Here is a 27772-nt window from a genome sequence, read left to right on the forward strand (position 1 = left end):
TATTTTTAGCACTTGTTAGAGGGATCAATTTTAGTTAACTGCAGTGCCGGGTTTAAAATAGTGTTGCAGTTCTCAGTTGTGCATTTACTATGTTTAGCATTCCATTGAAAACAAATCCACCAAACCTCATTTCTCAGTAGGAAATAAGTAAAACACAGTGCTGTACATCAACTGTTGGCCTCAGCTATGTTAGATCTTTTATTTTCATTCAAGAAACACAATTAAAACGTGTAACTATGGTTAACAGCTATGAAAAAATGCTCACTGACTCTGGATGTTGGAGCCTGACTTCTATGTCTTTATCATGTGATGATATCCGAGTACCAGGAAAACTCATTTAAGCATGTAAATAGTGAACAGTTTCTTTCTATCTCCTCAATATAAGATGGGTTTTACTGACCTACTTTGCTGGTAATGTGAGATACACCACTTGGACACAGACCCATGCTACTTTCCCCTTCCATGAATACAGGTTTATCTCCTCTCTATCCTGGGCACAAAGGCTGGGACATTGGCTTTGGACTAAAGTGAATAGGCTGGTGGCTAGTTAACAGATTTGCTACGTGTTGTCTTTTTCCTTGTGGCTTACAGCAGTGGCTGTCTGGCATCTCAGAGGTCTAATGGAAAAGATTTCTTTCTGCTGTGCACAAAGGGAAGCTGGCTTGTGGTCCTTCAACATTAAATTAAGATCAGTGAGGGCGCATTTACTTCTTAGGGAGGATCATGCCATACTTAATAAAGTTTCTGGTTGATAGATGTATATTGTCACTCTGCAAATAGAGGCATGAACAGAATGCTGTAGACCAGTCAGAGCCAGGAACTGTGCCTGTGCCTGGTTCTGACCACCAGCCTAGGATTTTTCCAATATAGTGCAAATAAAGAAGCATGATGTTAATCCCTCTGATGAAAAACACTTCCACTGTCAAGAGAACTTCCACTAGCTTGTCAAAGGTACAAAAGCATTGCACTAACTGGGGTGGTAGTTTGTCTGTTTGCCTACCAGGCCCAGGTTGTGTCTCTGCCTGGTCTGGCTGTCACCTAAGTCTTTCCTACAGGAATGCTTGCAACCTACCAAGCTGTTGCCTAGTCTAAGCCCTCATGTCTTTTCCGTAATGTTTTATAAGGTCTTAGTTTCATCCTGCTGAGGAATACAGGAAATAATTTCATATGAGAAATGTCTTTAAGGGGGATACAGGGGCAATCTCCAGGTCCAGGCTATGCATAAACAGCAGAGCTGCTCCTAGCAAAGAAAAGGCAGCTATGTTTGCTCTGCCATTTGTTTGGGCAGCAGTTTATGAACCATCCTCATGGCACTAGAATAAACCCCTCCTTTTCTGGAAAGCAGTCCTACTTTCTCCCTATCCACTTCCTAACCTGCATATTTCTTCCCTTCTACCCCCACTGCCTCTTTCAAACCTGTCACCCCAATTTCTTCTGCACTGTACAGTAACACACACTATACAGTAACACACACTGTGGGTCAGGGTCCTGAGCACTCACCCGCTCCATGTGCTCCCCAGTGTGATTTTGCCCTCTGCCAGTTAGCACTTGTCCTCATGATTTCAGGCATGTTTGAAAACCAGTGCGGGCTGGGCACCATCTCCAGTAGCCCCTACAGACAAGTTTGTACCAGTTTCAGTTCTCTCCATGTTTCCCAGTCTGTCATCAGCATTCCAGCAGGCTTTGCACCTTCTAAATGCCCTCAGGCTACACTCCAGGTCATGCAAAGCACATTTTTTCACACTATGAAAGCACCATTCCAAAGTATTGCACGTGATGGCTCTTGTGTCCACAGTGGTATCTGTGGGTACGCAGAGGAGACCCTGCAGCAGGCTGTGTCACTTGGCTGCTGGGTCTGCGAATGATCAGTGGTCAGAAGAGGGGTTGGGTCAGGGCTTCATTGTTGTCTTAGAGCAATTAAGATGTGGCTGTTCCTGCCATGGTCCTGCTGGCTTCCTTGAGGAGGATGCATAGCTCTTGCCCCTGGGTTTGGTTCACCCTTGCATGGGGAAGGAGAAAACAGGGAAGAGCAGGACCCTACCCAGAAAATGCTACACACACGGATTTCAAACTGTGTATCGCATGGCAAGTTTTCCATGCCTAGCTGTTGTCAAATCCTCCTGTTTGTTCTCACTGATTCAAAGGAAATGCTGAATACCTCGTATGGCTTCCAGAGAGGATTAAAGGGGCTGGAGGGGCAGGAAGATGGGTGATAGATAACATTTTCCATCTCTGTCCTTCCTCTCCCCTTTGTTCTGTGGCTGCTTCTGCACTTCCCTCCCCTTGCCAGGGGCAGGGTGCAGGAGAGCTGCTGGGTGTAGAAAGCTTTCCCTCTGCCTTCTTCTGGCCAGGAGAGGAGGGTGCCCTTCCGCAATATCAGCAATGGGCTTCCAGAAAGCAACTCCTCTATTTTGCGTATGGCAGATCCGTGCAGCAGAGGTTTTACACAGGATGGGTTCTCCTTGGCATAAACATGCACCCACACAAAGGACCAACATTATTTGCACCATATTATTTGTAAAGCACTTGGGTTAAGAGACTATAAGTGGAAGGTCTTTTTATAATGGCGGTGACACAGTTAAGATGGAATGGACAGCTCTGAACCCATTAACCTTTGATCATGAGTCAGAACCAGGGATGAGGTAACTGCACAGTATCATTACCATTTCTTCATTATTAATTAAATATATGAACATCCTTTTTGCTGGACACAAGCGCCTCATTAGATGAGAGATGCACCATCAAGGAAAGGTCACAGTACTGATCCAGAAAGGGATAGAAAATCACATGCCATTATTTCTAATTCTGAAATACCTTACGCTGCTTTTGTGCTGTTCTCGTGGTCATCTCTGTTGTGTCACTTGAGGCTGTAGCTTGGCTTGTGGTTAGTGTGGCCACAAAAGGTAGTGCCAAGTAACACAAAGCAGCTTAGGCGCACTGCTGAATGGTGAAACTTCAAATTCCTGGGGTTTTTTTCTTATCAAATACAGAAAGGAACATCACTGCTATTTTCAGGGGTTTGTGAGGAGCATTTTCTGACAAGCCTCTATGGTGGAGGTGCTGCAGCTTAGTTCTTCTCTGCCTTGTAATCCAAAGGCAGAGTTAAAATGTTTGAGCATAAATTGGGTGATATTTTTCTGAGTAAATTTATGTGAGTTTCCACTGTTACCTCAGCTTACGTGATTATTTAAATAATCTTATCTATACTAACTCGACCTGCTACTCTTAGCTTGGGACAGCCGATGGCTTGTAACTGTATCTCAGTTGCAACAATTCAACCATTATTCCAGTAGTTTAACTGCTGTGGAATTAGTTCTTTCTTTATGCTGAAGGCATTAAGAGGAAAGAAAAAAACATAGCGAAAAGCAGAAGGAAGATGTAATCTGCCTGTACCTAATGGACTTTTATTTTGTACTTATTACCCTATTATTTTTCCCCAAACAATGGTTCCCTTTAGGAACAAGGTACAGCGGTATAGCAGTCCCTTAGTTACTGTTCCTAGCTCAGCCATAAAAATGTGTTCTGCAGTTTGAGCCACAGTTCTGCAGGCATGAATAATTGTGAGTACAGAATTGAGTCTGCAGCTCATTTATGCTCAGAAATAACTGTGTGACTTAAACCCCTAATTTATGGGAGCACTGCATTTTGAGTTGCAAAGTGACATTAATTGCTATTGCAGTTACTTGTGCCAGAGGCATCTGAATATTTTTCCTTGTGTCTGTACTTATTTCCACTGCTCTTTTTCAGCGGAAAGAGCCCTTCTGGGAAGGATTTGAACAGTAAAAGAATGTGGCATTTGAACTGGGATTATTACCTTTTAAGAGGGCAGCGAATCTGATTTACTTCTCAGTGCTGGTGTATGAGCAAAGGCTCGGCGCTGCGTGCGCGCAGCACTGCAGAGCTGCTTGTAGCTGACAGTGACCAATGTAGCCTTCAGTGCTAGTTGGCAGCATTTACGTCAGCCCAGAGCTGAGAAATTAGCTGAAGCCCGCAGGGAAAACAGGCAAAGAAAAACCGTATAATTTCTCAATGCAGCACAACCAAGCTATTCCTCTTTTTATATTTCAGCCTATCAGCAAGACCTTTGCTCAATTTGGATTCAGAGGAGAGGTAGCCAAAAATAGAGCAGTTAAATGTCAACATTAATGGTATCACAGCAGTAAAATATTTCTCACAGCAAGATGCCTGACTTCCAGCTATTATTCACTAGTTTGCCTCCTATTTTTTAGGCAAAAATGCAGCATGTCCTCTAATCATAAGCTGCCTGGTCATATCTGCACCAAGAATTTGTCAGCACAAACAGCATGTGAGCACAGTCCCAGAGCTGCGTGTGCTAATGAGGGGACAAACCTGCAAGCTCTTCTTCACAGGAATCATTCTGCCATAAAGTTGCTAATAAATAGAAACCCAAATTAACAACACCAGCAAACTACAAGTGCTTTGGGCTAGAGCAGCCATTTCACTTTCATAGTGCAACACCTAGCGCTGCCAGGCTCTGCCCGTGATGCAGGCATTTAGGAGCTGCTGCACCACAAATTCAGGCCAGCTCAGTATATTGGGACCTCACCTGCCTCATTTCAGAGTATTTTGCAGGCAAAAAGCAGTGGTTCTGGAGCAGTCTTATGGAAAAAATTCAAGCTATGAGGTGTGCATATAGTCACTGTAAGCCTTTTTTAATGTAACTTGTGGGTCTTGGGAGATAAGAGTGATGACAAGGGGGACAGGGCATTATCTGAAATGGTTTCTAGTTTTTAGTGCAGTGAATGGGTGTTTGTCAGTTCTGAAAGACCAAGTCATGCTGTCAGACATGTCACCATTAGGACATTTTCCTTACAGTGTTAAATTAATTCCTTGCAATCTAATAACCAATACCTACTCAGATCCTGTGTACAGTCCAAAACACAATGCAGTGCCAACAGACTGAATGCAGGACTGAAAGTCCTATGTCTGATCCGGATTTTCCTTTGTGGACTCCTGCAGGTAACCACCTAAACCACCCTTACCTTCCTTGCAGGTGTACTGTGTGCAGACTTAAATAGGAAATGTATGTAGTTAGGAAACCTAATGTACTGTTTAACTGCTTCGCCTGCTAGTGAGCATTTATAGCCTGTACTCTGTAACCTCCTTTGCAGAGACAGAATTTGTTACAGCCGCGGCTAAAAAGTTTTGGACTTCAAAATCCATCTAAAGCAGATATGTGTACTTTTGTATTTCTGAAGCAATTGGACCAAGTGTTGATGTCTCTCTGGAGGTGACAAGTTGCAGAATCTAGGGGCTTTAAATGGGACTGGAGCCAACAATAGAAAAAGACAGCCCCAACCCAACATGTGTGACATGACTTCAAGACCAGATGTGTGAGGGGTTGGACTCTAGTCCCTCTTCTTAAGCATGACCTTCCATGAACTGATGCCATGGGCCACTGACATTGGTGCAAAACACCAATCAGGGTATAGACATCAGGGCATTTTATTATGCCTTGTAGACCAATGATCATGCCCCACCCAAGGCATCCATCAGTTGTGGCAGCTGATGCAGTCTAGTTATGCTTGCCCTCACCTACATTTAGGAGCAGCACGAGTTCATCTGCCGCATCCAGGCGCAGGAGTATTCTGCAGTCCAAGAGTGCCATGGCCTGTGCTACTATGTGGACTGTTGTTGTCTTTTGATCTAACTGTTTTCCTCTGCTTCCAGGAGAGAAGTATGAGCTGCATGCAGGAACAGAGTCCACTCCCAGTGTGGTAGTGCATGTCTGCGACAGCGACATGGAAGAAGACGAGGACCCAAAGAATTCTCCAAAGCCAAAAATCATTCAAACTCGACGCCCTGGTCTGCCACCTCCTGTATCTAACTGAGCCTCTCCGGCAGAAGCAGCACTTCTCTCCTCCAGCACAGCTCTCGGTTTTTGTTTGCTTTGTTTTTTTTGAAAGGCAGCCATCGCGTTTTGAGTTCCAGGACACTACTCATTGAAACCCCTTCACAGTAATCAAGCCTATGTAATCAAAGGGCTAGGAAAAAGATCTTTGTATATGTAACCATATCACACACCAACTGATAGGTTTTTCTGGAAAGGACAAAACAAGGCTGAAGAGACAAGGGAGGGTTTCGGTCTGAGGATTCTTTTGCAGCTCTAATTTGCATGCTGAAACACCACTACCAGAAAGATTGTTCAGTTTGGCAATTAGGCTGATAACCAGGCTTGATATTCAAACTCCCAGAATACTTGCTACTGCCCTTCATTGAGCAGCCAGCTTCTCTGACCCTCCCAGCTCCTCTGCAGACCTTAGTCTTTTCTTTCTCCTTTTAATTCTTTTGTTAAGGGGGGAATGTGTGTTGCTTTTAATCTATTAGCAGCTTGGTGGCCTTTTTGCCCCCCTGGAGTTTTCTGTAAGGAACACTACCTTTGCAGCATTTTTAGGAGCAGCAGAGAAACACCCTCTCCCACCAGCAGAGCTCACTAGTCCTTAATGGTGGCAGGGATGTGAGATAGAGCTCTCTGGGCTGAGGGGAGAGACAGCAGCTTGCTGGAGGGTCCAGTGTCCTTCTCTTAAAGAGGAGCGAGCCAAAATATCAACAGGGATTGTTGTTCTGTCTTCCATAAAGATATGGGTGGTACTTCTCCCTGAGATTGAGGAAGAAAGAGAAGTTAACTGATGGCTGTCATAGCTGTAAGTTCTAGTAATGATACAGGCTGAATGCTTTCCTAGTGGTGTGTTGAGTAGCCCTGAAACTGTTAATAATTACTTCCACATCTCTGATACTCAGATCTCTTACTTCCCCACTTGTGTGCTTTAAAGCCCTTTTTGAGCTGTATGCAGTTTGGGTTTGTGGAGGTGAGGAGAGGTTTGTTGGTGTTTGTTGATTTCTTTTTTCTCTTTTTTTTTTAGGCCAAAGAAAACAGGACCATAATTACACACTTGAAATTAGACTGCATGCAACTGAATCCCCTTTTTTCACTCCCTCCTGCATGTTTCTTTCACTTGCAGTGTATACTGGGTTACAAGAACTGTCCTGTGTTTTCATCATGGCTGGCAGATACCGGATTCCCTGCCTGACAGACCTTCCATGATGACTACTTTTATTATGCGCACTTGTCATTTTGAGAACATATTTTCTAGACATTTGAGCTCAGATTTTGCATATATTTAAGCATGCGCTTAATTTATGCACATGAGTAGTTCCACTGAAATTAATACTGCAGAAAACTGAGCATATGTGTAAGATACAGTGGGATTTTAAAGCTAATTTAACTGCAGCTGTACTCCCAAAAGTGACTATAATGGCACAGTGAGGTTCCACTGTTTGAATGAATCCTGGAAGCTCGCTCTAGGATCTGGAAAGTCAGCTCACATTCTGTAATCAAGACTTTTGTCCTAAAAACTAATGACCTGGTCTCTGAGGAAGGGTTCCATTCCACCTTTAATTAGCAGTGAGGCTACGGGCTTCAGCACAGTGAAGCTCCCCCTTGCTGGAGCATCCATCTGCTCCACAGTACTCCCAGGAAGAAAAGCAGGTTGCTCTGTCAGTGAAGAGTGGAGATGCCATTCTCAGCATGCATGGTGAGAATATTCTAAGACCTTCCTGAGTATTCACCATCCTCATAGACTTTATTCTCTGACCACCACAGCCCCTACTATTCCTGTTGAGATGTAGTGCTTTCCTTAGCATATATCTACAATGCGATACTTGTTACTGCATTATGGACCTTGTTGTGCGTGTGTTACACTAACAGAAGCAAATTCTTACTGCAGAGACTGAGCAAAAAATGAGGCTTTACTATCCCCATGACATGTGTAAACTTGTCTTAAAGTAACTCCTTAGAGGTTTCACTTCAGTTACTTTCTCAGTGATGCATTTGCAATTGGTTTCAATAAATAAATTGGCACTTGCTGCCCTGGGACTATAACCTGGTGTTCCTCTTGAAAACACCATCAGAGGCCACCTGCAAGGTTTCAGGAGTAACACCACTGTCCTTTTTGAGAACATACACAGTGCTGAGGTCCATGGGGTTTAGAACACTTAAAACAGGGACAGTAAAATTTAAACACATAAGATTTTTTTGTTGAGATTCTCTGTATACAAGAAATTACTGGCCCCATCCTCAAGTGCTGTAAGTGATCAGAGATCATCTCCAATCAGAGCTGGTACTCTGGAGTTCTTTACATGCAAAAAGCATTGGAAGCCAAATCTTATCCTTGTATCCATGAACTTGAACTTCAAAGAGACTCGGTTCTGGAATATAGACTCTGGCCTCAAATGATTCAAAGCTATACTGCAAATTAAAGCATTGGATCTTAGATGTGCATTTTCAGACAGATTTAAAAATAAGTCCCGTGTAATGACTCCTCATTGTCTTTGTAAAACTCCACAGTACTGCCCAGGAAGGAGTGGAACACGGCTTATTGGGTGAAGTGTACAATACAAACACAACTACAAACCTGAAAACTCAAAGAAGCCTGTCGCTACTATGGTCAAAGCTTATAGATCACATTTTTGTGATAAAATAATGGTCAGCACAGAAAAATGTTTCAGGTATTATGGAATAACGTCCCTATCATAAAAGTAGCAGCTTTTGTGACACTTACCTCTTGAGGCAACCTGGTATTTTGCTAGAGGCATGTTCTTGCCATCACAGAAGAAAGGCTTCTTTCAAAACACACTGACCATCTGGAGGAGAGGCTGTCCTGTTTAATTCAGTAATGCACAGGCAGAGCCCCTGCTTACTTCAGTGGGCATTTTCTTTCATGTAGCACCTACAGGCTCAGTCCCGCTGGCATACTCTTTTCACAGGGTGTCCACAGTGTTGGAAGAATGGAATCTCTGTTACATTACATCTGCCATTGAACACTGATGTAGGGGACATCCTTCTAATGTCATTTCTGAATCAGGAGCCTGTGGGAGCAGCTGGCAGCAGTGCCCTGGGGCCTGCTATTGGGTGGACATGGCTGCGGCTGCTTGGAAATGAAGGCAGGGAATCAGGGAGTACAGTTGCTATTTCTGTTGCCTGCTGCCTGCTTGTCCTTTCTCACCTCTTCAGATACAAGATAAAAATTTTAATGACTTCCTAAGTACAGTTAAAAGCATGAAAACATTTACAGTGCATGGCAAAAGGGTATCTTTGAATCTGTGCTTTTGGATCAGAAGAAGAAAGAATTTCTGTGGCCTTGATTTTTGTAATGAAGACGAGGTAGTACAAACTCCCCCCTTCCTAACATGCCCATACACCCTCAAGCACACTTTGTTTTCAGCAAGAAAACATGGCAAGAGCATCCCTTCCTCAACTGTAACAAGATTACAGGCATAGTTATTGCAAGGTGCTTTATAGTGTGAAAATGTGCCCCATGCCTAAATTGTTTAACATTTAATTGATCTGAAATCGGGTGGGGGTGGAGGGGTTTATTCGTATTTTGGTCTTTTCCCCTGGTCCTTCCTATTTAGTAACAGTAAAAAAGTTTTCTTCAAAAAGACTGTACAGAGTGACAGACTAAACCATCTTGCAAGACCTGATGACAGTGGCATGTCTGAGCACTGTGATGGTTTATGTGAGCATTTCCATTCTATTGTACATACTTTTGAAATACTCTATTTAGTCATATTTTATAGGACTACTGCAAAGCTATTGGCTAATTAATCACTTTTACACTTGTATAAGAGCTTAGTTTAAATGAATAAATATGGCAAACAATATTTTTGTGTTCTGCTTGCGTTGGCATTTTGAAAAGCATCATTTAAAAGACTTAAAGTATTAATAACTGACTAGTGTGGTACCTACCACTGCTCTCCTAACTGGTAGAACTGAAAATGCTTAAATGTGTGATCTAGGCCAAACTCTGTTTCAGTAGCAATTAGGGGGGAAGCAGCCCTCTCGCTGGCAGGATATGCCATGTTCTGTTTTAAACTGTGCTGTTTCAGAGAGTGATGTGAGCTTGCAGTGGTCTGCTGTGGATTTGGCTTGGTGTATGCAAAAAAAAGAACAGAGCACAATCTCTGCTGGGCAAAAGCACATCCCTGGCAGCTGATGTGGCTCTTACTGTGCTGTTATAGTAACTGGTAAATGCGGTGGGCACAAGAGCTTGAGTGAGGAACATGGATGGCAACCAGCTGCCATCCAGGCTGGGGAAAAAGTTCTGTTAACATTAAGTATTACACAAATTAAAAGTAATTGTTTGTAGTCTCTTGTGTCAGTTTGTACTGGACCTTGCAGTGGATTGCAAACAAGGAGATGAATTTGCTGGTTAACCATCTTGTGAAATTCTTGTATTTCATCACTCGGATATGCATTTGGGAAAATGATTGTTTTTGTCTGGGTGCCTGGCCTAAAAGATACTGTTTCTCACAGGATGATTGTTCGTGATTCTGAAAGTTAGATCTGCTTAGAAGTCTTGTTAGAAATGTAAGCTCTGAGCTCCCTGCTTCCTTTTGAAGAGGCAGACCCTAGCCTCTATATTTTGATTAAAAAACCCCAATAGTTGTCTTCTCACAGTGTTCTTCAGAAGCAAAATGTGCTATAGGAGGCCCAATTTATTTTTCACTTTTGAGCAACAAATGAACGTTCTAACTACAGGAAGGCTGTTCCCCTGCTCCCTGAAATGCTGCATTGCCTGCCTGCCAGTCGTGGCTCTTCCCTCTTGCTTGGCACTGGACTGTGCACTTGGAAGTGAGCTTCAGTGCCTCAGTAGGTTGTTGTGGATATCCTGACTACAGTTACAGTGCTTTCAGATCACATCCTCTAAAGAACCCTTACTGAGTTTATTTCTGTTTCTTCTTTAGTGGTAAGCATTTTACCACTCAACATTGAGACATTTGACTCGATCTTGTGTACCAATATGAATTTAAGACCTTTGCATTTCTTTAATTCCCCTCTCCCTAAAAAATACTAGTTCTGTCTTACCAAAAAGTAAACCCAGGTACAGATTAAAGCCCCAGTCAGCCCCTCATTTATTCTCATCCTCATGCAATGCTCTCAAAGAACTAGGTATGCTACCCTAAAAAACCCACCCCAAAACAGAACACTGTTTTTCCTGGTTTAGCACATTGTCTGGGGGGAGCACAGCAGCTTTCACGTATTCCAGGCTTCTCCTAAAAGGAGATTTTCTTCCTAACATGAGCTGTGCTCTTTTCTTAAAAAATACAAGTAGACTGCAGCATTCAGGGTTAAAATTACAAGGGAGGAAGCGTTGTAAAAGCTCTTTCCCACATGTCTGTTTGAAGTGTTGAGTATATTTGCTTTGGCTTGGAGGGAAGTTTGCACTGAGGTAGAACGGCAGCAGCGCTCCCAAAGGAAGGGCAAGAACCCTGAATGCCTCCACTGCAGAGATGCTCAGAAAGTATTAAAAAATGGCCTTGATTCGTCTCTCCCCTTTGTCAGTTTGTTCAGTCACTACACAGAGATTCTGGGGCTACACCAACAGTCATCTTACTAGAGGACTGTGTACCGATGCAGTAGCTACAAAGCTTAGAATCAGGGACACTTGTCAGTGAGATTCTTGCTGGAGTAAGGCTGGGAAGGCTGGGAAGTGTGAGCAGCCTCAAAGTTAATGGAAAACAAAGATATTTACAACCTTAAAGATAGACTTCAGGAGGTAAATTCATGAAACTTGGTTTTACAAAGAAGAATTTTTTAAGAAGGGCCCATCTGCTGTCCCTGAGCTGGGGCTTCCTCACTCATCTGAGCATCCACCAAGGAGGATTAAACTTCTCTACACCGTAAAATCAGCCTTGTTTTAACAAATTGTTGTAATTGATCATTTAACTAGTACAAGAAAGTTGTGTCTACATTAGTGCCACACAGGTGTGTTCACTATCTGGTTAATGAAGGTAAATGTTTTGAATCCATTGTAGAGCAAAGTTCTTGTTCAGAAACTTCTGAAAGAAACGCCATCTGTAATGACTGTTGGATCCTTAAGTGTCAGTTTGGCAAGTTGTCCTGCTGTGGGTAGCTGCAGAAATATTTCATGTATGTTGTTGTAGATTTAAAACCATTACTCATGTTTTCGTTCAAGTGTCTGCATTTCTGACACAGATGTGACATATCTGTATATATTATAAATCAATACTATTTTTAACCACATATTTTGTACAAATATTCACATTAGCCCTGTATTTCAATGAAAATCTATTATGGTATTAAACATTTTGGTGGAATTAACAAACTCCTTGATCATGCTTTGTTTTCATTTTACATGTTTTAAGCAGCTGAACCATTTCCTACTTCCAAGGCAAATATTATCATTTCCAGCTATTTAGAGCAGTGCCTTAAATCCATATACACCTCTACCCTCTAGTGACTAACTCCAGCCACTGCAGATGCGTGCAGGTCACTGCTGAAGTTCCCCAGGCCTCGGGATCAGTGACGAGAGGCCAAAATTAAAGCTGAATGGTAAATGTGAGTACTGTATTTCCTAGCTAATAACATTAACTATTAGTGTGACATAGCACCCTGCTGTTGAAGGGAATCTAGACTGAGATTTCAGCACACAGAGGTGCAGTTTTCATGGAACCACGGAATCACAGAATGGTTTGGGTTGAAAGGGTCCTTAAAGCTCACCCAGTTCCAACCCCCCTGCCACGGGCAGGGACACCTTCCACTAGACCAGGTTGCTCCAAGCCCCATTCAGCCTGGCCTTGAACACTGCCAGGGATGGGGCAGCCACAGCTTCTCTGGGCACCCTGTGCCAGGGCCTCACCACCCTCACAGGGAAGAACTTCCTAAGGTATAATCTAAATATACCTTCTTTCAGTTTAAAGCCATTCCCCCTTGTCCTGTCCCTGCAGGCCCATGTCAGAAGTCCCTCCAGGTTTCTTGTCAGCCCTTTTAGGCACTGGAAGCTGCTCTAAGGTCTCCCCTTAAGGAGCCTTCTCTTCTGCAGGCTGAACAAGCCCAGCTCTCTCAGCCTGTCTCCACAGCAGAGGTGCTCCAGCCCTCTGAGCATCTTCATGGCCTCATCTGGAGTGGCTCCAACAGCTCCACATCCCTGTTGTGTTGGGGGCCCCAGAGCTGGATGCAGGACTGCAGGGGGTGGGTCTCATGAGAGAGAAATTTATAATTGGTTTTCCCTGCTTACCCCCTTCTCCCAAGCTGCTGGTGTGGGTCAGGAATCATATGATGAGCTATCTACAGATGTGGTCTAGTCCAGTTTCCTGTGTACACAAGCCACATCCACACAGCTTCTACCAATCATACCAGCAATATGTATTTCCAGTTTTGTACTAGTCTCCATCTTGTATCTGTAACAGAACAACAGTAATGAAGGGGAAAAAGTAAAGATAGAAAGAAAACAATTAGAAGAGCCTTGTCCCCTGCTATAGTTCTATGAGCTGGGGTGAAGGGGAGGAAGGTATCACACTTGCTTAAGGAATTTAGATACAATGATCAGACCTTGCCACTGCCCCAAGCTTGAGCGTGTCTCTTCCTGCATAAGCCTGGCCAGCCCAGTGATCTCAAGCCCTAGAAGCCAAGCCATCCCTTCATACATAAAGGGGCCAGAGTCTTACCTGGATTACAGCCTGCACCCAAGTTATAGGTAACCCTTTTCTACCTACTTACTAATGATCTGCTGTGTTGGAGATGCGAAGCCTGCAGCAGGCTGCCGTCAAGAAGAAAGCAGGTTCATCCTGTAAGGATGAGAAAAACCCCTAACACCCCCTAAACCCACGGGTTCTGTTCTCTTTGCATTGTAATTCTTGTTTACACCAGCAGGGCGTACAAGTTAGGCAGTGCCAGCTGTGACCAATACCAAGCATGTTCCTGTGCACCGGTGAAGTGATTTTGTACGCAGCCACGGAGTAAGGTTTGTGTACATACACAAGGCACGGGCTTGTACCTGTTCATAGCACAGTCCTTCAGCTGTTAAAGGGGGGAAACCCAGCGCGGGTTTTTAACCCTTCACATTCTACTGAGATGAGGATGGAAAACCAATTCTCCTTGATTGCAGCGCATGGCTCCGGGGCTTGAACACGGCAACACCCAAAGAAGTACCTGCCGTACCAACCTGAGAGCTCAGAGGCTCAGCGCACCTCAATCAGTTCCGCTCACTCTTAACGCAGAAGCACTCGCAGACACCCGGAAGGCGCCCTTCGCCCCTCACCTTCGCAGCCACCGCACAGCCCGGCCCGCCCGGCCCCTCGTGTGTAACCACGGCACGCACCACCCCCTTCACACCGCGCCTCCTCCGCGCCGCGCAGCAGCCTCGGCCCGCCGGGGTGCAGCCGGGGCTGGCCGTGTCGTGCCCGCGGCAGGTAATGGGGGGCCGCGGCTCGCTGCGGCCTGGCGGGGGGGTTACCGCGGCCCCGTCTCTAGCGCACCCGCCCGCGGGGCGGCGGGAGCTGGGGCAGCCCGGACCGAGGGCTCCGGCGCAGGGGGGGGCGGCCCTGGGCCGGGGGGGCCTCCGGCGTGCGCAGCGCGGGGTTCCTGACCCGGGCTGCGCCGGGCGGGGTTGGCCTGGCCGGGGGAAGGAGGCCCCGCACCGCCGTGTGCGGCCGCGGGTCGGGGCTGCCGTGCAGGGCGCCGCCGGCCGGCTGGGCGCGGCCCTGGTGCCCGGGCGGCCCCCGCTGCTGCGGTTAGCTGTCTTCGTCCCGGCAGAGCCCCTTCAGCGCCCCGGGGCCGTGCGCGGCGGTGCTGAGGCTCCGAGAGAGGGACCTGGGTCGGTGGATGTGCTCGGGTGTGTCCGGGGAGGGCCGGTGCGGGAGAGCCTTGAGGAAAAAGAAAACGAGCACCACGATTATTCGTTTTAAATACCCAGTCAGAGGATCAGGGTGTTGGCACCGGTATTGTTAATGGTGCTGCCATAATGAACTGTGTAAAACTCGGAAGGATGGACCTGGTTTCCCTCGAGAGGACTTAAGGTCGTAATTGTCACTCCCAAGAAGGGGGAATTTATGAGTCAGCCACGGGCTGCGCTTCATTTGGCGGCTGGGGTTTGGGTGGACACAGCGGCGGGTGCTGCCTGCCTTCAGATACAGCCCGAAGAAATCCCTCGTGGGGCGGAGTGCAGTGATGCAGCCCCGCAGGTCTGGGGTGTTCGCTGGAGGGGGGATCGTGCCTCTGAAGTGTCAGTGCATTCTTAGCAGCGCTGTGGGCCTGGGTGTTGATTTTGGGAGCCACGGGAGGGCAGGGGAACATTTACACTGTTTCCCGGTGTAAATGCATTCCAGTGCTGCGTAGTGGGAGGAATTCTGGGAGCTGAACTAGGAAAACTCCCTGTGGAAGATATCTTGTGTTCTACCAGAATGACAGATCCTGTTCCGTCACTGCAGTGGCATTCAGATGCTTGTTACACCAAAACTTTTCATGCGAAGCAGGGTATTAATGTACTCTGGACATTAATACGGATTCACTGGTTACAGAAGCACTGTTTTCCAGCTGAATTTCAGTAGCAGTTTTCTCGTAGGCCAGTTTCTTACAGCTTTGAGTACAAAAACCACTTGAGAGATGTTCCAGTGGCTCACTGAATGCAGTACCGCGGAATCTTCCAGCCACCTCTTTGCAATCCATGTAGGGACGTAAGTGGTTAGAACTTAAACTGTACACTGGCTTGTATGACTTGTGTGCGTTCTTGTTGGTAAAGCTGTCTGTACACAAGAAGTGACCTTTGGTCGTAAGTGGATCACGAAGAGCTTGGTTTTGTAGCAAAGCTATAATCAGGTTAGAGATGTGATCAAATGCTGGGAAACTGACGTTGCTGCTCTTTGTCTGACTCGATCTCACACCTTGTAAGCAGCACAACCTTTTAATGGATGTCTGACTGTATGTGAAGTTCAAAGCTTGTTTTCTAGATTCCCCGCTAGATTACCCGTACATTTGGTAATCCCACACCCAGTGTGGGGGCTTAGAAGCTATGATGGTTTCTAGGTGGTTCCCTCTCCCTGATGGGAGCTGTGCAGGTGCAGGCTCCACCAGTTCCCATGTTGTACTTCCTTCTTCCATCCATTGCCCTGCAGGTATGTGGTCTGTGCCATGCTTGCTTCGTTGGCTTTTATGAGGGTTACAAAGTTCTGGTGGAGATGGCCCTTGTTATTGTCATGGTGAGAGCTGCCCCTGTTTACATCTTAACTCTTAACAAGCAGAAGTTTTCTCATAGGAGAATTTCTTACAACTTTGGGTACAGAAAATACTTAAGAACTGGTCAGATTGCAGGAGCAGGAGTTCCTGTGTATTGGGAGCAGGAAGGAAAAAGGAGGAGGTTGAGCAGTGACGCTGGGTAAAGAAGTTGCTCTGCAAACTGAGTTTCATCCAACAAATTGTAGTGTCTCACTTCCCATCTCTGACATTGGGATATCAGTATAACTGCTATGCACAAGGTTTTGTTGGGAGTGTCAGTGTTAGTAAGGCAAGCTGTATAAATGCAGAAGGAATATTTTAGCTACTCATTCTTAAAACTAAGTTATGACTTTGATGAACAGGTTAATGCAAACAAATGTTCTGTCTCTGCTCAACAGATGCCATGTTGCCTCTGAAGAAGGGACGAATACCTTCCAGAATAGCCATGAACTGTTTATGGAGAGTCCTGGCATTTTTCTTACTGTTTCTTCCAACCACATTGTCTCTCCAGCCAGCCCAGGCCAAAGTGTTGCTGGTATCTTTTGATGGATTTCGATGGGATTACATCTATAAAGCCTCGACTCCCAATTTTCATTATGCCATGGAGAATGGTGTTCATGTCAAACAAGTCACTAACGTGTTTATAACGAAAACGTACCCTAATCATTATACAATGGTGACTGGTCTCTATGCAGAAAGCCACGGTGTAGTTGCTAATGAGATGTATGATCCTGTTCTGAATGAAACTTTCTCTTTGAGCAGAATGGCTGTCTATAACTCCAAGTTCTGGGAAGAAGCCACCCCAATATGGATAACAAACCAGAGGGAAGGACATAAAACTGGCGCAGCCATGTGGCCTGGGACAGATGTGAAAATACATGGAGTCTTTCCTACATATTATATGCCCTACAACTATTTTGTTTCCTTTGAAGATAGAGTTGCTAGGCTTATTGACTGGTTTACATCAGAAGAACCCATAAACTTTGGTCTCCTGTACTGGGAACAGCCTGATGAGATGGGCCATATTCTGGGTCCAGAAAACCCACTTATGCGACCTGTAATTAGTGATATTGACAAAAAGCTGGGATATCTTCTGTCCGAGCTGAAGAAAGCAAAGCTATGGGATGTGGTAAATGTCATAATTACAAGCGATCACGGAATGTCAGAGTCTTCCTCAAAAAGGCGCATTGAGCTTGATCAGTATGCGAATAGAGAGCTCTATAAAGTCTTTGAGAATTCTCCTGTGGTAGCTATTTTGCCAAAAGAAGGTAGGAGTTACAGCAGTAAAATTCTCTGAAGAAAATACTTGAATATGAAACCTTATAGACTTTGTTCCTTAACTGAAGTGGCAGCAGCAGCCACTGATGCCAGTAGGACATCAGCCTTGAACAAGGAGTACTTGCAGGATCACTCCTTTGTTCTTTTTGCTAGCTCTGTCAAAAGCCTGGATTAACTTTCTGAAATGAATTGTGAGCAATTTGTCTGTTGTTGACTAATATTGCCAAATATCCTTTAGTCCTTACAAAAAGTAAGATAATCTAGCAGCATTATCAAGGATGAATAGTGTTCTAGATAGATAACAACCGAATGTCACATATCTTGCCTTTCATCAAAATGATACGGCTAAAGTCATGATGGAAGAATTAGATTTCTAACTCAAACAGTAAACTGAAACCAGATGGGGACCTGTGATAAAAAGAAAGCCTGTGTTGGCTGTTCGATCAGCTGCCAGCTATTGTAGTTCATTTTTTTCCCCGTCACTTTTAATAGCCAGTTATGTTCATACCATTTTTATTGTCATAATAATGGGCAAGAACACTGCTGGAATCGAAACCTGAAGTCTGGCTGCAGCCATTGAAGTGTTGCTCAAGTGTCAGGTGTATGTTTGGGGTAGTGATGTAGGGGTGCTGCCCTTTAGTTGGATGATCAACAGCTATAACTGGTGCGAATGTGTTAACCTGGAAAATAGCGGGTTTATGTGTGGGCAGCAGGGCTAATTTGGAAGTTGAGTTTTAAGGTGACCTTCTGAAAAGGTATGTTTTAAGATTCCTGTAACATTTGCATTGCTAGTGGATAGCACTCTACTTAATGTCCCAGCAGGGAGGATATTTTGCAGACCTAAGTGACCTTTAAATATGTAAACAAATGTCTCCTGTCATTATTTAGTTTGAAGAATACTCCAGACTAAAAGGTTAGTGCATCCAGACTGAGTCATCTGCTACCTGGGCACTCTCAGGTTCTTGTATCTGGGTGCTGTTTCTGTCAGTGGTGATAGAAGAGCTGAGTTTGGGAGTCCCATCCTAATGGAGACAAACAAGGTTGATCAGGATGTTCTCATTACCAAATAAAGGAGTTGTAAAAGTGAACTTTAGTGCTGAAATGTCTCTAATGCAGTAAATAAGAACTTAAAAGATGTGTAACCTGATTCTCCTGCTAGATGCTGAAAAGAAATAGTATCTCTGCAGCAATTAAATGACAGAGTAGTAAAAAAGCCATTTCCAAAATAGCTTGGAATTGGCTTTGCTCAGAGGTTCAGATGTCTATTACACTACCAATAGACAAGAATTAGTTTTGAGGATAGTTACAAGTCCTTCATTTTGTGTTACCAGCTGTAATTTTTATTACAAATCATTTAGGTATGAAATAACAAGTACATAGGACTGATTCTTTGAGTTATTTGTCTTGCTTGTAAAACTTAGTGAGACATTGAGAAAAATTTTGAATGCTTCAACATGCAGCAGTTTCTGGTACTTTAACTGTTTGGGTGCATATTTCTTCCCTGAGAGATGGATTAAAGCCATTATTTAACTGTGATGGTGTAATAGTGTGTGGAACTAAGCATGTTCATGAACATGGTAACTGTAGCACAGCTGGTGATGCTGACCTCTTTTCTTGCATATAACATAATACATTAATTCAGAGGGTTAATTTAGTGTAAAAATCATAGCTTTCTCTATTTGGGGCTTCTCCTCTCTGTTATCCCACATAGAAAAGTGGCATAACAAAATTAGTTTTGTTACTAATTTAGTACTAGAAATGCTAGATTGGAGTCCTTTTCCCTGTTGCTCTCACTATCTCTATCATATCTGGACTTCTGCTGTCTCATCTAGACCTTTATTGTCAAGATTATTAAGTTTAGTGGTTCTTTCTTTTATGCCAGTTTGAGTTAAGTAACATACATTAATCCATTTCCAGTTTTCCTTCAGAATCTCTATACCAGATCCTAGGAACTGAGGAGGAAAATGGAGAAGTTTTTTCTAAAGTCATTGGTTACCTCCTCCCAAACTTTTTTCCCCTGAGATACATGCAAAACACCATGCACACTGTAAATGGTATCCTTCAGGAAGCATCAGACAGGTCAAACTAAGCACTTGATCTGGTGGTCATCAAGGCAATTGTTTCTTGGGATAGACACTCAGAGAAGAGCTCACTTGGAGGAGCACCTGTAGCTGTGAAGGCAGAACTAGACAGAAATAAGTTGTCAGAATGACAGGATGTACTTAAAATTCCCCTTATCTAGTAAAAATGGCAGTGTTGGCCACTAAGGGAATGTGAAAGTCTTCCAGCTGTGATTCAGACCTTGTAGTGCTGAAACTGGCCTGCAGAGACTAGCTGTCAGCTCTGCTGTCTGACTGACTTGCACATGTGTGTAGTAACACGAAGTACTTAAATAAGTCATGGAGCTGGGTTACTCGGTGCCTAACAGAAGTCTGTTATATACACTGCATAGCCCTTAACAGGAATCTCTGCCGACACGGAGGTGGAATTGAGGAAACTTGCTCAGATGTACGCTGTTGAGCTTGCTTTTGTGTTACTGTCTGGATGTCCTGGTTCCTCCTTCCTGCGCGCTGGTGGTGTTCAGCTTGTCCAACGGCTTTCTGGCTGTTCAGTGACTTTTACTGGAAAGAAAAGCTCAGAAACTGGAAATAAGGAAATAAAGAATTGGCAGTGGAAAATGCTTATTTATTTGGTAGTGTTAGTACAGCTCTTGAGGGTTTACACTCCCTATGCGGCAGAGGACTAGGGAAGGGAAAAGAGTAGAGCTAAGAATACAAGCGAATGTGTAGCTATGTTAGCTGCTATCGAGTACACAGTTCTAGGCCAGAAGTGCCATTTCAGTGTCAGTCCAGCCTGTCCCTTTGTTTGTCCCCCATTCCCTGCTTAGGCCTCTGCAGTCTTTGTACAGCTCCTAACGCACTAGTGGTGTCTGAACTGTGACCTGAGGGCTTCTGTTGAAAGATTAATGCAAGCTAGTTGTGCTTATCCCTAAGCAGTTAATTGCTGATACTGTGATATATGGTGCATAGCAACAAACTACCTGCTCTTTCTAAATCGGCTAAACTTGTCATCAGAATGGCAGAAGATCAAAACTGGGAATCAAATGGGCTCAGGTATGTAGCTGTTTATTGGAGCGTCTTGTAGAAAAATAGTTGGGCTCGCTCAGAAGTAAGTTTTCAGAGATGCCAGGAAGCAAAGTGGTGCTCTCTGTGGCCTTTTAAAGGAAAGCAAGTAACAATTAAACTGATTTAAGAAAAAGTGTCATTTGTCATCATAGCCAACTGAAGGGAAGAAGAATATGGCCTTAACGTGTGCGTTACCTCATGAACACGTTTAGGAGCTATCTTCTCGCTTTCAAGCTTTGCATGGAGCTAGGAGGAGCTGGTTTCTTTTCTGTGAGTGGTAAATGGAATGCTTCTAATTCATTCCTGTGAGAAGCTCATGTGCTGGTAACTATGAAATGAGGGATATTTTTTTAATTAGCAAGGCACTTACTGCTTGGGAATAGGCTGTGAAGGCCAGTACCGGGTGTGAGCTCACTGTGGATGATGCTCTGGATTTCTCACAGTAACTTCTGTGCATGTTTTAATCCGCTCTTGTCTCTCCCAGCTATAATTACCTTTTGGGGAAGTGCATTTTGCCCTCTTATTCCAATTGTATTTAAACTACTGATGAGTTCTGTAAGCATACTGCTGTGTTTAAGTTTTGTCTTTTGTTTCTTTGAAGGCAAACTGGATGAAGTATATGAAGCTTTGGCCAATGCTCATCCCAACATGACTGTATATAAAAAGGAGCAGATTCCAGACAGATTACATTACAAACACAACAGTAGAATTCAGCCAATCTTAGCAGTGGCTGATAAAGGATGGGAAATTGTGTATAATAAGTTTGATGTTATTCAGTGTAAGTATTCTGTCTTTTACAGTGTTTTGGTTATTTTAAGACTGGGATGGAAAACTCTGTAGCTAAGTGTGTGGAATTTAATTTTTTTCCCATGGGATGAGGGAGGGGGAACTGGACTTAGCATTTCAAAGAATAAAACTTACTGAGATACGATCGTTCGCCTGTTTTAGTGGCCACACACTTGAGGTCGTATTGTCAAATCTAGCAAACTGATGAGCACTTTCTGAGAGATGAAAAAGATACTAAAAGTTGTAAGTGAACTTGCTGAGTAGAGGATGAATTGCTTTGTTTTATCAGGTACTATTTATTTGCCGGAGAGGGGTTGCATTGGAAATACAAGAATGCTTTCTGGAAGTCCTCAGTTTCTGTGGATGTATTTGCTTACAGTAACCTTATTCTATTGCTAGAAAGAGTCCTCACATGCTGTGTTTTACTGTACAGCAGTGATTTTCGTTTACCTTGTAGGCTAAGATGCATTCTAGGTGACCTGGAGGAAAAAATCCCCACATTTTAGTTCCTCTCCTTGGGGTTTCACTTTTATTATAGGTAGAATGGAGACTAAACTAGTTTTCGGTTAGCTATGAGGAAAAATAAAGGTGTCTTATTGTCAGTTCTTAACTTGCTTAACTAGAAACCTTTTAAACTTTGCTGCTGGTTATGTAGCTGAAGGGTGTTACCTGTAAGACAAGTACTTCAGTTATTGATAGATGATGAGAGCAGCTTTTTGTGCTTACAGGTGTATTTACGTGTGCAGGGTTTTCAGTGCCCTGCAAGGAGCGGGCACTGGAGACCCACTAGTGAGACTTACAAACTTTTCCCTTGTTGATGAGTAGATCATGCACAAAAGTGGACAAGGCGTCAAAGCAGCCACAGCTTAAGTTCTGTCAGCTACTAGCAGTCAGACAGTCTGTCTTTACATGGATTTCCCCTTCCTCCCTCTCTCCCTCCAAGAGATCTGGTACAGTTGCAAAGCTGGAGTTTTTCCTTAGGGAAAATCAAGGAAACTTGGGTGTAGCCCAGCATGCCATTGGCAGCGCTGTTACTGCCCTGTGGGCCTGCCTTGTTTTAATTTCTCTTTCTTTCTTAAAAATAATGTTCTCCATTCTTTTTCCTAAGGCATTTTCTCTTTGTAGTTCTGAGACTTGGCATTTGTTGGGAGACATTTATGCTGTTTATCAAAAAGATTCTTCAAAACTTGTGGAAGACTAAATGACGTCTGTTGCTTTTCTGCGTCCTGTTAGTTTTAGCCGAAAGTTTAATGCTTGTTTTGCAGCTTCAGAATATTGACCTTTATCTGTCTTTCATTTCCAGCTGGTAATCATGGGTATGACAACGTGTTACCAGAAATGCATCCAATTTTTTTGGCATTTGGGCCTGCTTTCAGAAAGAATGCCACCAAAGAAGTAATGAATTCTACAGACCTGTATCCCTTACTGTGCCATCTCCTTGGTATTAACCCGCTGCCACACAATGGCTCATTCAACGCTGTGAAAGACATGCTTGCTGAAGAAGTTCCCTTTGGAGCAGACACCTATGCTACTGTTGTAGGAGTCTTCCTAGGCAGCTTTCTTGTTATGGTTTTTATTGCAATTTTTGTTAAGCATTTTATCTTCATCCAAGCAAACACCATGCAAATGAAACATACTGAAGCTGCCCAGCCACTGTTACAAGCTTAGTAACACGTGATACTATTTCCTGTTTGATGCTTAACGTAAGCTTACACGAAAAAAAGTCACAAAAATGAATAGAGGTGGGTCAGCATAAATGTGTGGAGTAAAAGGAAATGGGTGCTGATCCATTGGTCCAGTGGAGTGCATACATACCAGGTGTGCAGAGAAAGAGCATGTTTCTGTTTCAACCTACAACCACTTAATCTTTCAGGGGTTGAAAATACTCTTAGGGACGCTGTATGTATGTAGACATGTAGACCTTCAATACCTGATTCTGACCTACTTTAGGGAAATAACATTAGCTGAGGTGCACTTCACAGACTATTACGTGGTGATTTAATCCCCCTCCACCCCCCCTTTTTTTTCCCTTTGAGAAGTTTTTTAGTTTCTTGGATTCTAACAAGTCACTGAATGGGACTAGACTTCTTTGGGGTGTTTATTCCATGACCAAGGAAGCTTTTGCATGGATCACCATTGCACCTAGCTTGGCAGAATAAATCCTGCAGAAAACCAACATTATTAGTAAGCTAGATCATGCACTGCTAAATGCCTTAAGTTTAGAGTTAGGCATATTTCTTTAAACTACTGTGTTAACTGTAGCCCCAGAATAAGAATCTAGGCAGTATTGCCTTCAGCAGTCAGCATTAAACTGCTTGGTTTTTCGTTTTCTTTTGGGGTTTCTTCAGGTAAATATAGGTCTTTATGATTTTAGGTATGTTTTCAAGTAAATGTAAGTCTTTCTTTTTCTGTTGTTCTTTGTACACTGGACTAAGTTTTCTGGGAATTCCATGCAGTCGGCAGTTTAAGGACATGTACAAGCACAACACTTTTATATCCAAATGGACTCTTCCATATTTCTGTGACGAGAGGGTTCATTCAGAATAAGGCAGATGAATCAGGAACATACATGTGCAAGCTGGCTTCAAAGTGCTGTCAGTCTTGTCACTGGGTGACGGCATCTGATCTGTTACTGGAGACTCTCCTCTAGTGTGGGTTTTGCTTGCTGCCTTGTGTTTTATCTGACTGAGTGGACCTTAGAGATTGATGAATATGATTAGACACACAATTTAAGGAATATCCATATCTTAAATGTGAAAAAGCACACTTTAATATGAAAAAAAGGCATAAGACTGGGGTTTGTTCTTCCAGAGGAAGCTGTTTGTCAAGGAAAATTATTATGGGTCATCAAAACTCTATATTGCTCTGATAATTTTGCATGGAGCAATAGGTGTTTAGCTATTGGAGCTGTGGGGTTTTTGGTGAGCTAATTTAAATGAGAGGCGAGAAGCTGCTGACTAAGGTTTGCGTGAAACCTCAGTGGTTTGAAGTGAGAAAAGTTGTCTAGTTGTCTGACTTGTTTAGAAGCTGCTGGTTGTTTTTCCCCTCCCTATATGAGCTGACTTATTTCTCTGCACTTTGCTTCTGACTACAATGCCTGAAGGAGAAAGAAACTCACTCAAAATTCACACAAACTGTGAGTCTGGTATTTCAAGTGTAATTTACTGCTTTATCCACAGCACCCAGAAAAGGGCAAAGGTGGGGACATCTTGGCCTCGGATGTGATCTGTCAAACTACTGGTGTGACTAAGAGTGTAAGGCTGCAGATGCAGGGTTGCTGGCAGATGTGGCAAGGAGCAACAAGCTGACTAACTGAAGTACAAAACTCATTTTGCTGAACTTAATTCCAGACCTACTGAATGTCACCTTGGTGAGCTCAAATGCGAGTGTACTCCTCACTGCCTCAGTGACGACTCTGCAGTGCCGTGTCATGAACTGCCTGGTGCTCAGTGTGTCTGAAGTAACAACCTGCTGGATTCCTTTGTGATGACAGGGACACTTGCTTGGCATTAAGTGGTCTTGCAAACGGATGTGGAAGGTTTCCACAGACCACAGCTCAGTGCTGTGGATGCTTGAGAGGGAAGGCAGTGAAATACTCCACTTTAAGGTGTATGCTGAAGGTCTACCTGTAGTAATAGCTGTAGGAAGGCAGGAATCTAGCAGATCTGTGGAAGACAGCCCCTTGATTTGGGGATATGTATGAAGCCTAATGAGAATCTGACTCATCGGTGCAGTCCTGCTCTTCCTGTTCTGTGTACTGCTGCCTTGTTTACATACATTGCCATTTTCTTAAGAAAACACTGAAGGAAAACACCTGAGTTAGGTGTATCTGGCACTGTAAAACCCATTCTTAGTGGAGCTGACCATTAGCTATGTCTTAAGCTTACTTTGCTGATGCCAGCTAAAGCTGAATGCTGCAGGGGCTTCCTCAGGCTGACAGATGGAGGCAACAGTGATGGTCACAGCAGTTTCTAGAGTGTCTGGGGAAGTCCGAGTAGAAAACCTGAACCTCTAAATTGTGACTTATCACTTCCCTAGCTACCTTCCAAAAAGTGGGTGGCAGACAGCAGCTTGATGCACTGAGTCCAGCTTTTCTTTGTTATTTGTAACTTAAAAGCAAGCTTTAGCATAAACATTGTGTTTGAAGAAAGATCTACAGGCTTTGTCAAGGGAGCAACTGAAAACTGGAGATGCTATAAACATCCTGTAGCTACCTCAGCTACACACTTTCTCACTTTGGAACATTCTGCTTGAATAGAAATTGTTATTGCAGTAATTTCACGGCAGTGTATATGGCAGAGGTAAAAATTACTGGATTGTAGTCTCAGAGGTGATCATTAAACTCCAGCTTCTTTAATTGTGACCAGAGTAGCTCTATCATGGGCCATAGTGACCCTGGATTTTAAGGAGGAGGCAAAGTTGGTCAGTGTTGTTCAGTCATCTTGGGACTCACCTGCACAAATATACAACAATGGAAGAGTATGTTTCCCCTAACAAAGGGTTTGGGAATAATAATACTTAAAATAATTGGGAACACAAGCATGAGAATTCTTCTGGATGCCACTGGTCTGTATTGCACTGTAAGGCCCTTCTTTGAGGGGGGTAAATTGCAACTATGTAGGAAACAGAAGGGAATCTTTCAGCATTTAGGTATTTAGGTGCAGGTTTAAACATGTTTCCCTTATTGCTGAGGTGTATTTGCAGGTACCTCTGTGCAAATATGCTAACTAGCCAGTGTTAAACACTGCTTTAAGGTGTTGGGTGTATGCTTAATGAAATTGAAAGCTCATGTGATGCCACTGGAGAAAAATAGCAACTTTTTCTCTGAAGGGCGATTTTTTCAGACTACCTTTTGGCTGGGGAGGATCTGGGATTTGGTTTCTGTGTATATGGTACTTTTTTGATGTACAAACAGGTTTATTGGAAATGGGTTTCAGTACGCTGTATGCTGCTTGTAACTTCAGCTGGAAACAGAGAAGCTTGCATGATTTTGTCTTTCGTTAGTGACCTGTGAAGGACACTTTGAGATGTCAACCGTTTTCTTTGTTTCTTTCTGTTTGGAAATGTTGAAGTTGAAATATGTCTTTGCTATAGAGCTATCAAGCATTGAGTGCTTGCTTCATTTAGAAGGACTTCTGGAAAAAACTTGAATTGTGGGGGGATGGGTGGGGGAAAATGGCCTTAACTTGTATGTATCCCAAATATTTCTTGTACTCTACAAAGTGTATCATCTGTGATTGAGAATAACTGGAAATGTGATGGAACTTCAGAATTTTAGGTCAAAGTTCTTAAGAGACCTCTCGTTTCCCACCTTGCTATTGTCTATGGAAATAACAGCTCTCTGTTACCAGGAATGGGAATAGTTTCTTTTATCAAAACAAGCCGTGCAGGTTTCCTTGGTAAAGAGCGAGCTGCAGTAAATGTTATTTGCAAGAAATGCAGGCTCAAACAAAAAGGGGCACAAAAATGCCAACAAAGGGTTGTGCAGAGTGACTTTTCAGAGGTGTGGAACAACGCAATCCTGAGCTGTGTGCTGGGAGGACGACAAACAGGCACTGCCGAGTCCTGCTGCTTTGTAAAATGCAGATGCAACAGGGTTCCTGCCACATCATCTTCCCTGCTTAAATAATGGCCATGAATGCAGGCTTGTGCTGCTCTACACATCTTTCCAGAAAAGGGCATGTTTGCACTACAGTAAAGGTAATGTGTGTTTATTACATGTGAGGCTACAACAATTGTTGCAAGCACATGAAAGCACCACATTCAATGGGCCTTGCCATAATGAAGTGCTGATCTGAATCCTGTTAACAAATCTTACTGTTTTCTGCAATAAAAGGTGGGTACCATGCATATTAAAGCAAACCTTTGTGGTCTTATCATTGGAGGTATGTAATGCTGTTGGTTTGTATTCATAGACGCTACATTCTTTTTGAATTACAGCAAGTTATAAACTTCCCCTGTAGCAAATGGTTGGTTGAATCAGATCAATTGTGGAACTGTTTCCTTAGTGCAAAAGGACAAAAACATATAAACCCCAAGGGGTGGATGGTATAAAGGCTTCTCTATGCAGTGTTGAGAGTTCCTTTATCGAGGTAGGCAACATGATGAAACATCTGTCTTCATTGCTGAGAAGTAGTGTTAGAAACTGCCCATTGCCTTCTAAACCTCAATGCTAGTTTTAGAGCTTCCCCTAAACTAATTTGCCCTGTATGAACACTGCAGATTTGTATATATTTCACAAGTCATTAAATATTGCCACAAACCATTGTAGGGTATGTATGTCCTCTGTCACAGCTTTGAGGAAGGGGGAAGTCATGGCTTCTTATGTTTCTGTTTTAAATAAACTGTTCAGAAGGAAATCAGGTGCTGACTTTCACAAGCAGTAATTCACACACACTGTAATTGGACAGTGGAAATACTGAACCATGTTTTAGGAACTAACTTTTACAAACAATCTTCTTTAAATATTTCATCTTTGTGTCTAAGGACAAAGAGGTTTCTTCTAGGTCCTTTATTTGTACATTATCATCTGTATGAAGTCCTGGCT

General features: G+C 43.5%; 2 protein-coding genes across 8 annotated transcripts in view; both read left to right on the plus strand.

Moving 5' to 3' along the window:
* The window catches only part of RCAN2 (regulator of calcineurin 2), an 85599-nt gene extending 73450 nt beyond the window's left edge, over nt 1-12149 (plus strand). For 3 of the 4 annotated variants that reach the window (XM_065681802.1, XM_065681805.1, XM_065681806.1), the window contains one exon: nt 5692-12149. In XM_065681802.1, coding sequence (XP_065537874.1) covers nt 5692-5852 — 161 coding nt within the window. In that variant the 3' untranslated portion in view covers nt 5853-12149. The remainder of the gene's footprint in view (nt 1-5691) is intronic. The other variant, XM_065681803.1, reaches the window with a different exon arrangement.
* Nucleotides 12150-13920: 1771 nt separating this feature from the next.
* Nucleotides 13921-23536, plus strand: ENPP5 (ectonucleotide pyrophosphatase/phosphodiesterase family member 5). 4 transcript variants are annotated; one of them, XM_065681795.1, is made up of 4 exons: nt 13921-14235; nt 16435-17304; nt 21041-21217; nt 22529-23536. In XM_065681795.1, exons 1-4 carry the CDS (start codon nt 13935-13937, stop codon nt 22891-22893), a joined length of 1713 nt encoding a protein of 570 aa, XP_065537867.1. In that variant the 5' UTR covers nt 13921-13934; the 3' UTR covers nt 22894-23536. The 4 variants fall into 4 exon arrangements, with proteins under 4 accessions (XP_065537867.1, XP_065537868.1, XP_065537869.1 ...); XM_065681796.1 differs by lacking the exon at nt 13921-14235 and adding an exon at nt 14428-14657; XM_065681797.1 differs by lacking the exon at nt 13921-14235 and adding an exon at nt 14428-14639.
* The last annotated feature ends 4236 nt before the right edge of the window (nt 23537-27772 follow it).

This window comes from Lathamus discolor, chromosome 5 (genome assembly GCF_037157495.1).
Source record: "Lathamus discolor isolate bLatDis1 chromosome 5, bLatDis1.hap1, whole genome shotgun sequence".
In the NCBI taxonomy this organism is placed as follows: Eukaryota; Metazoa; Chordata; class Aves; order Psittaciformes; family Psittacidae; genus Lathamus; species Lathamus discolor.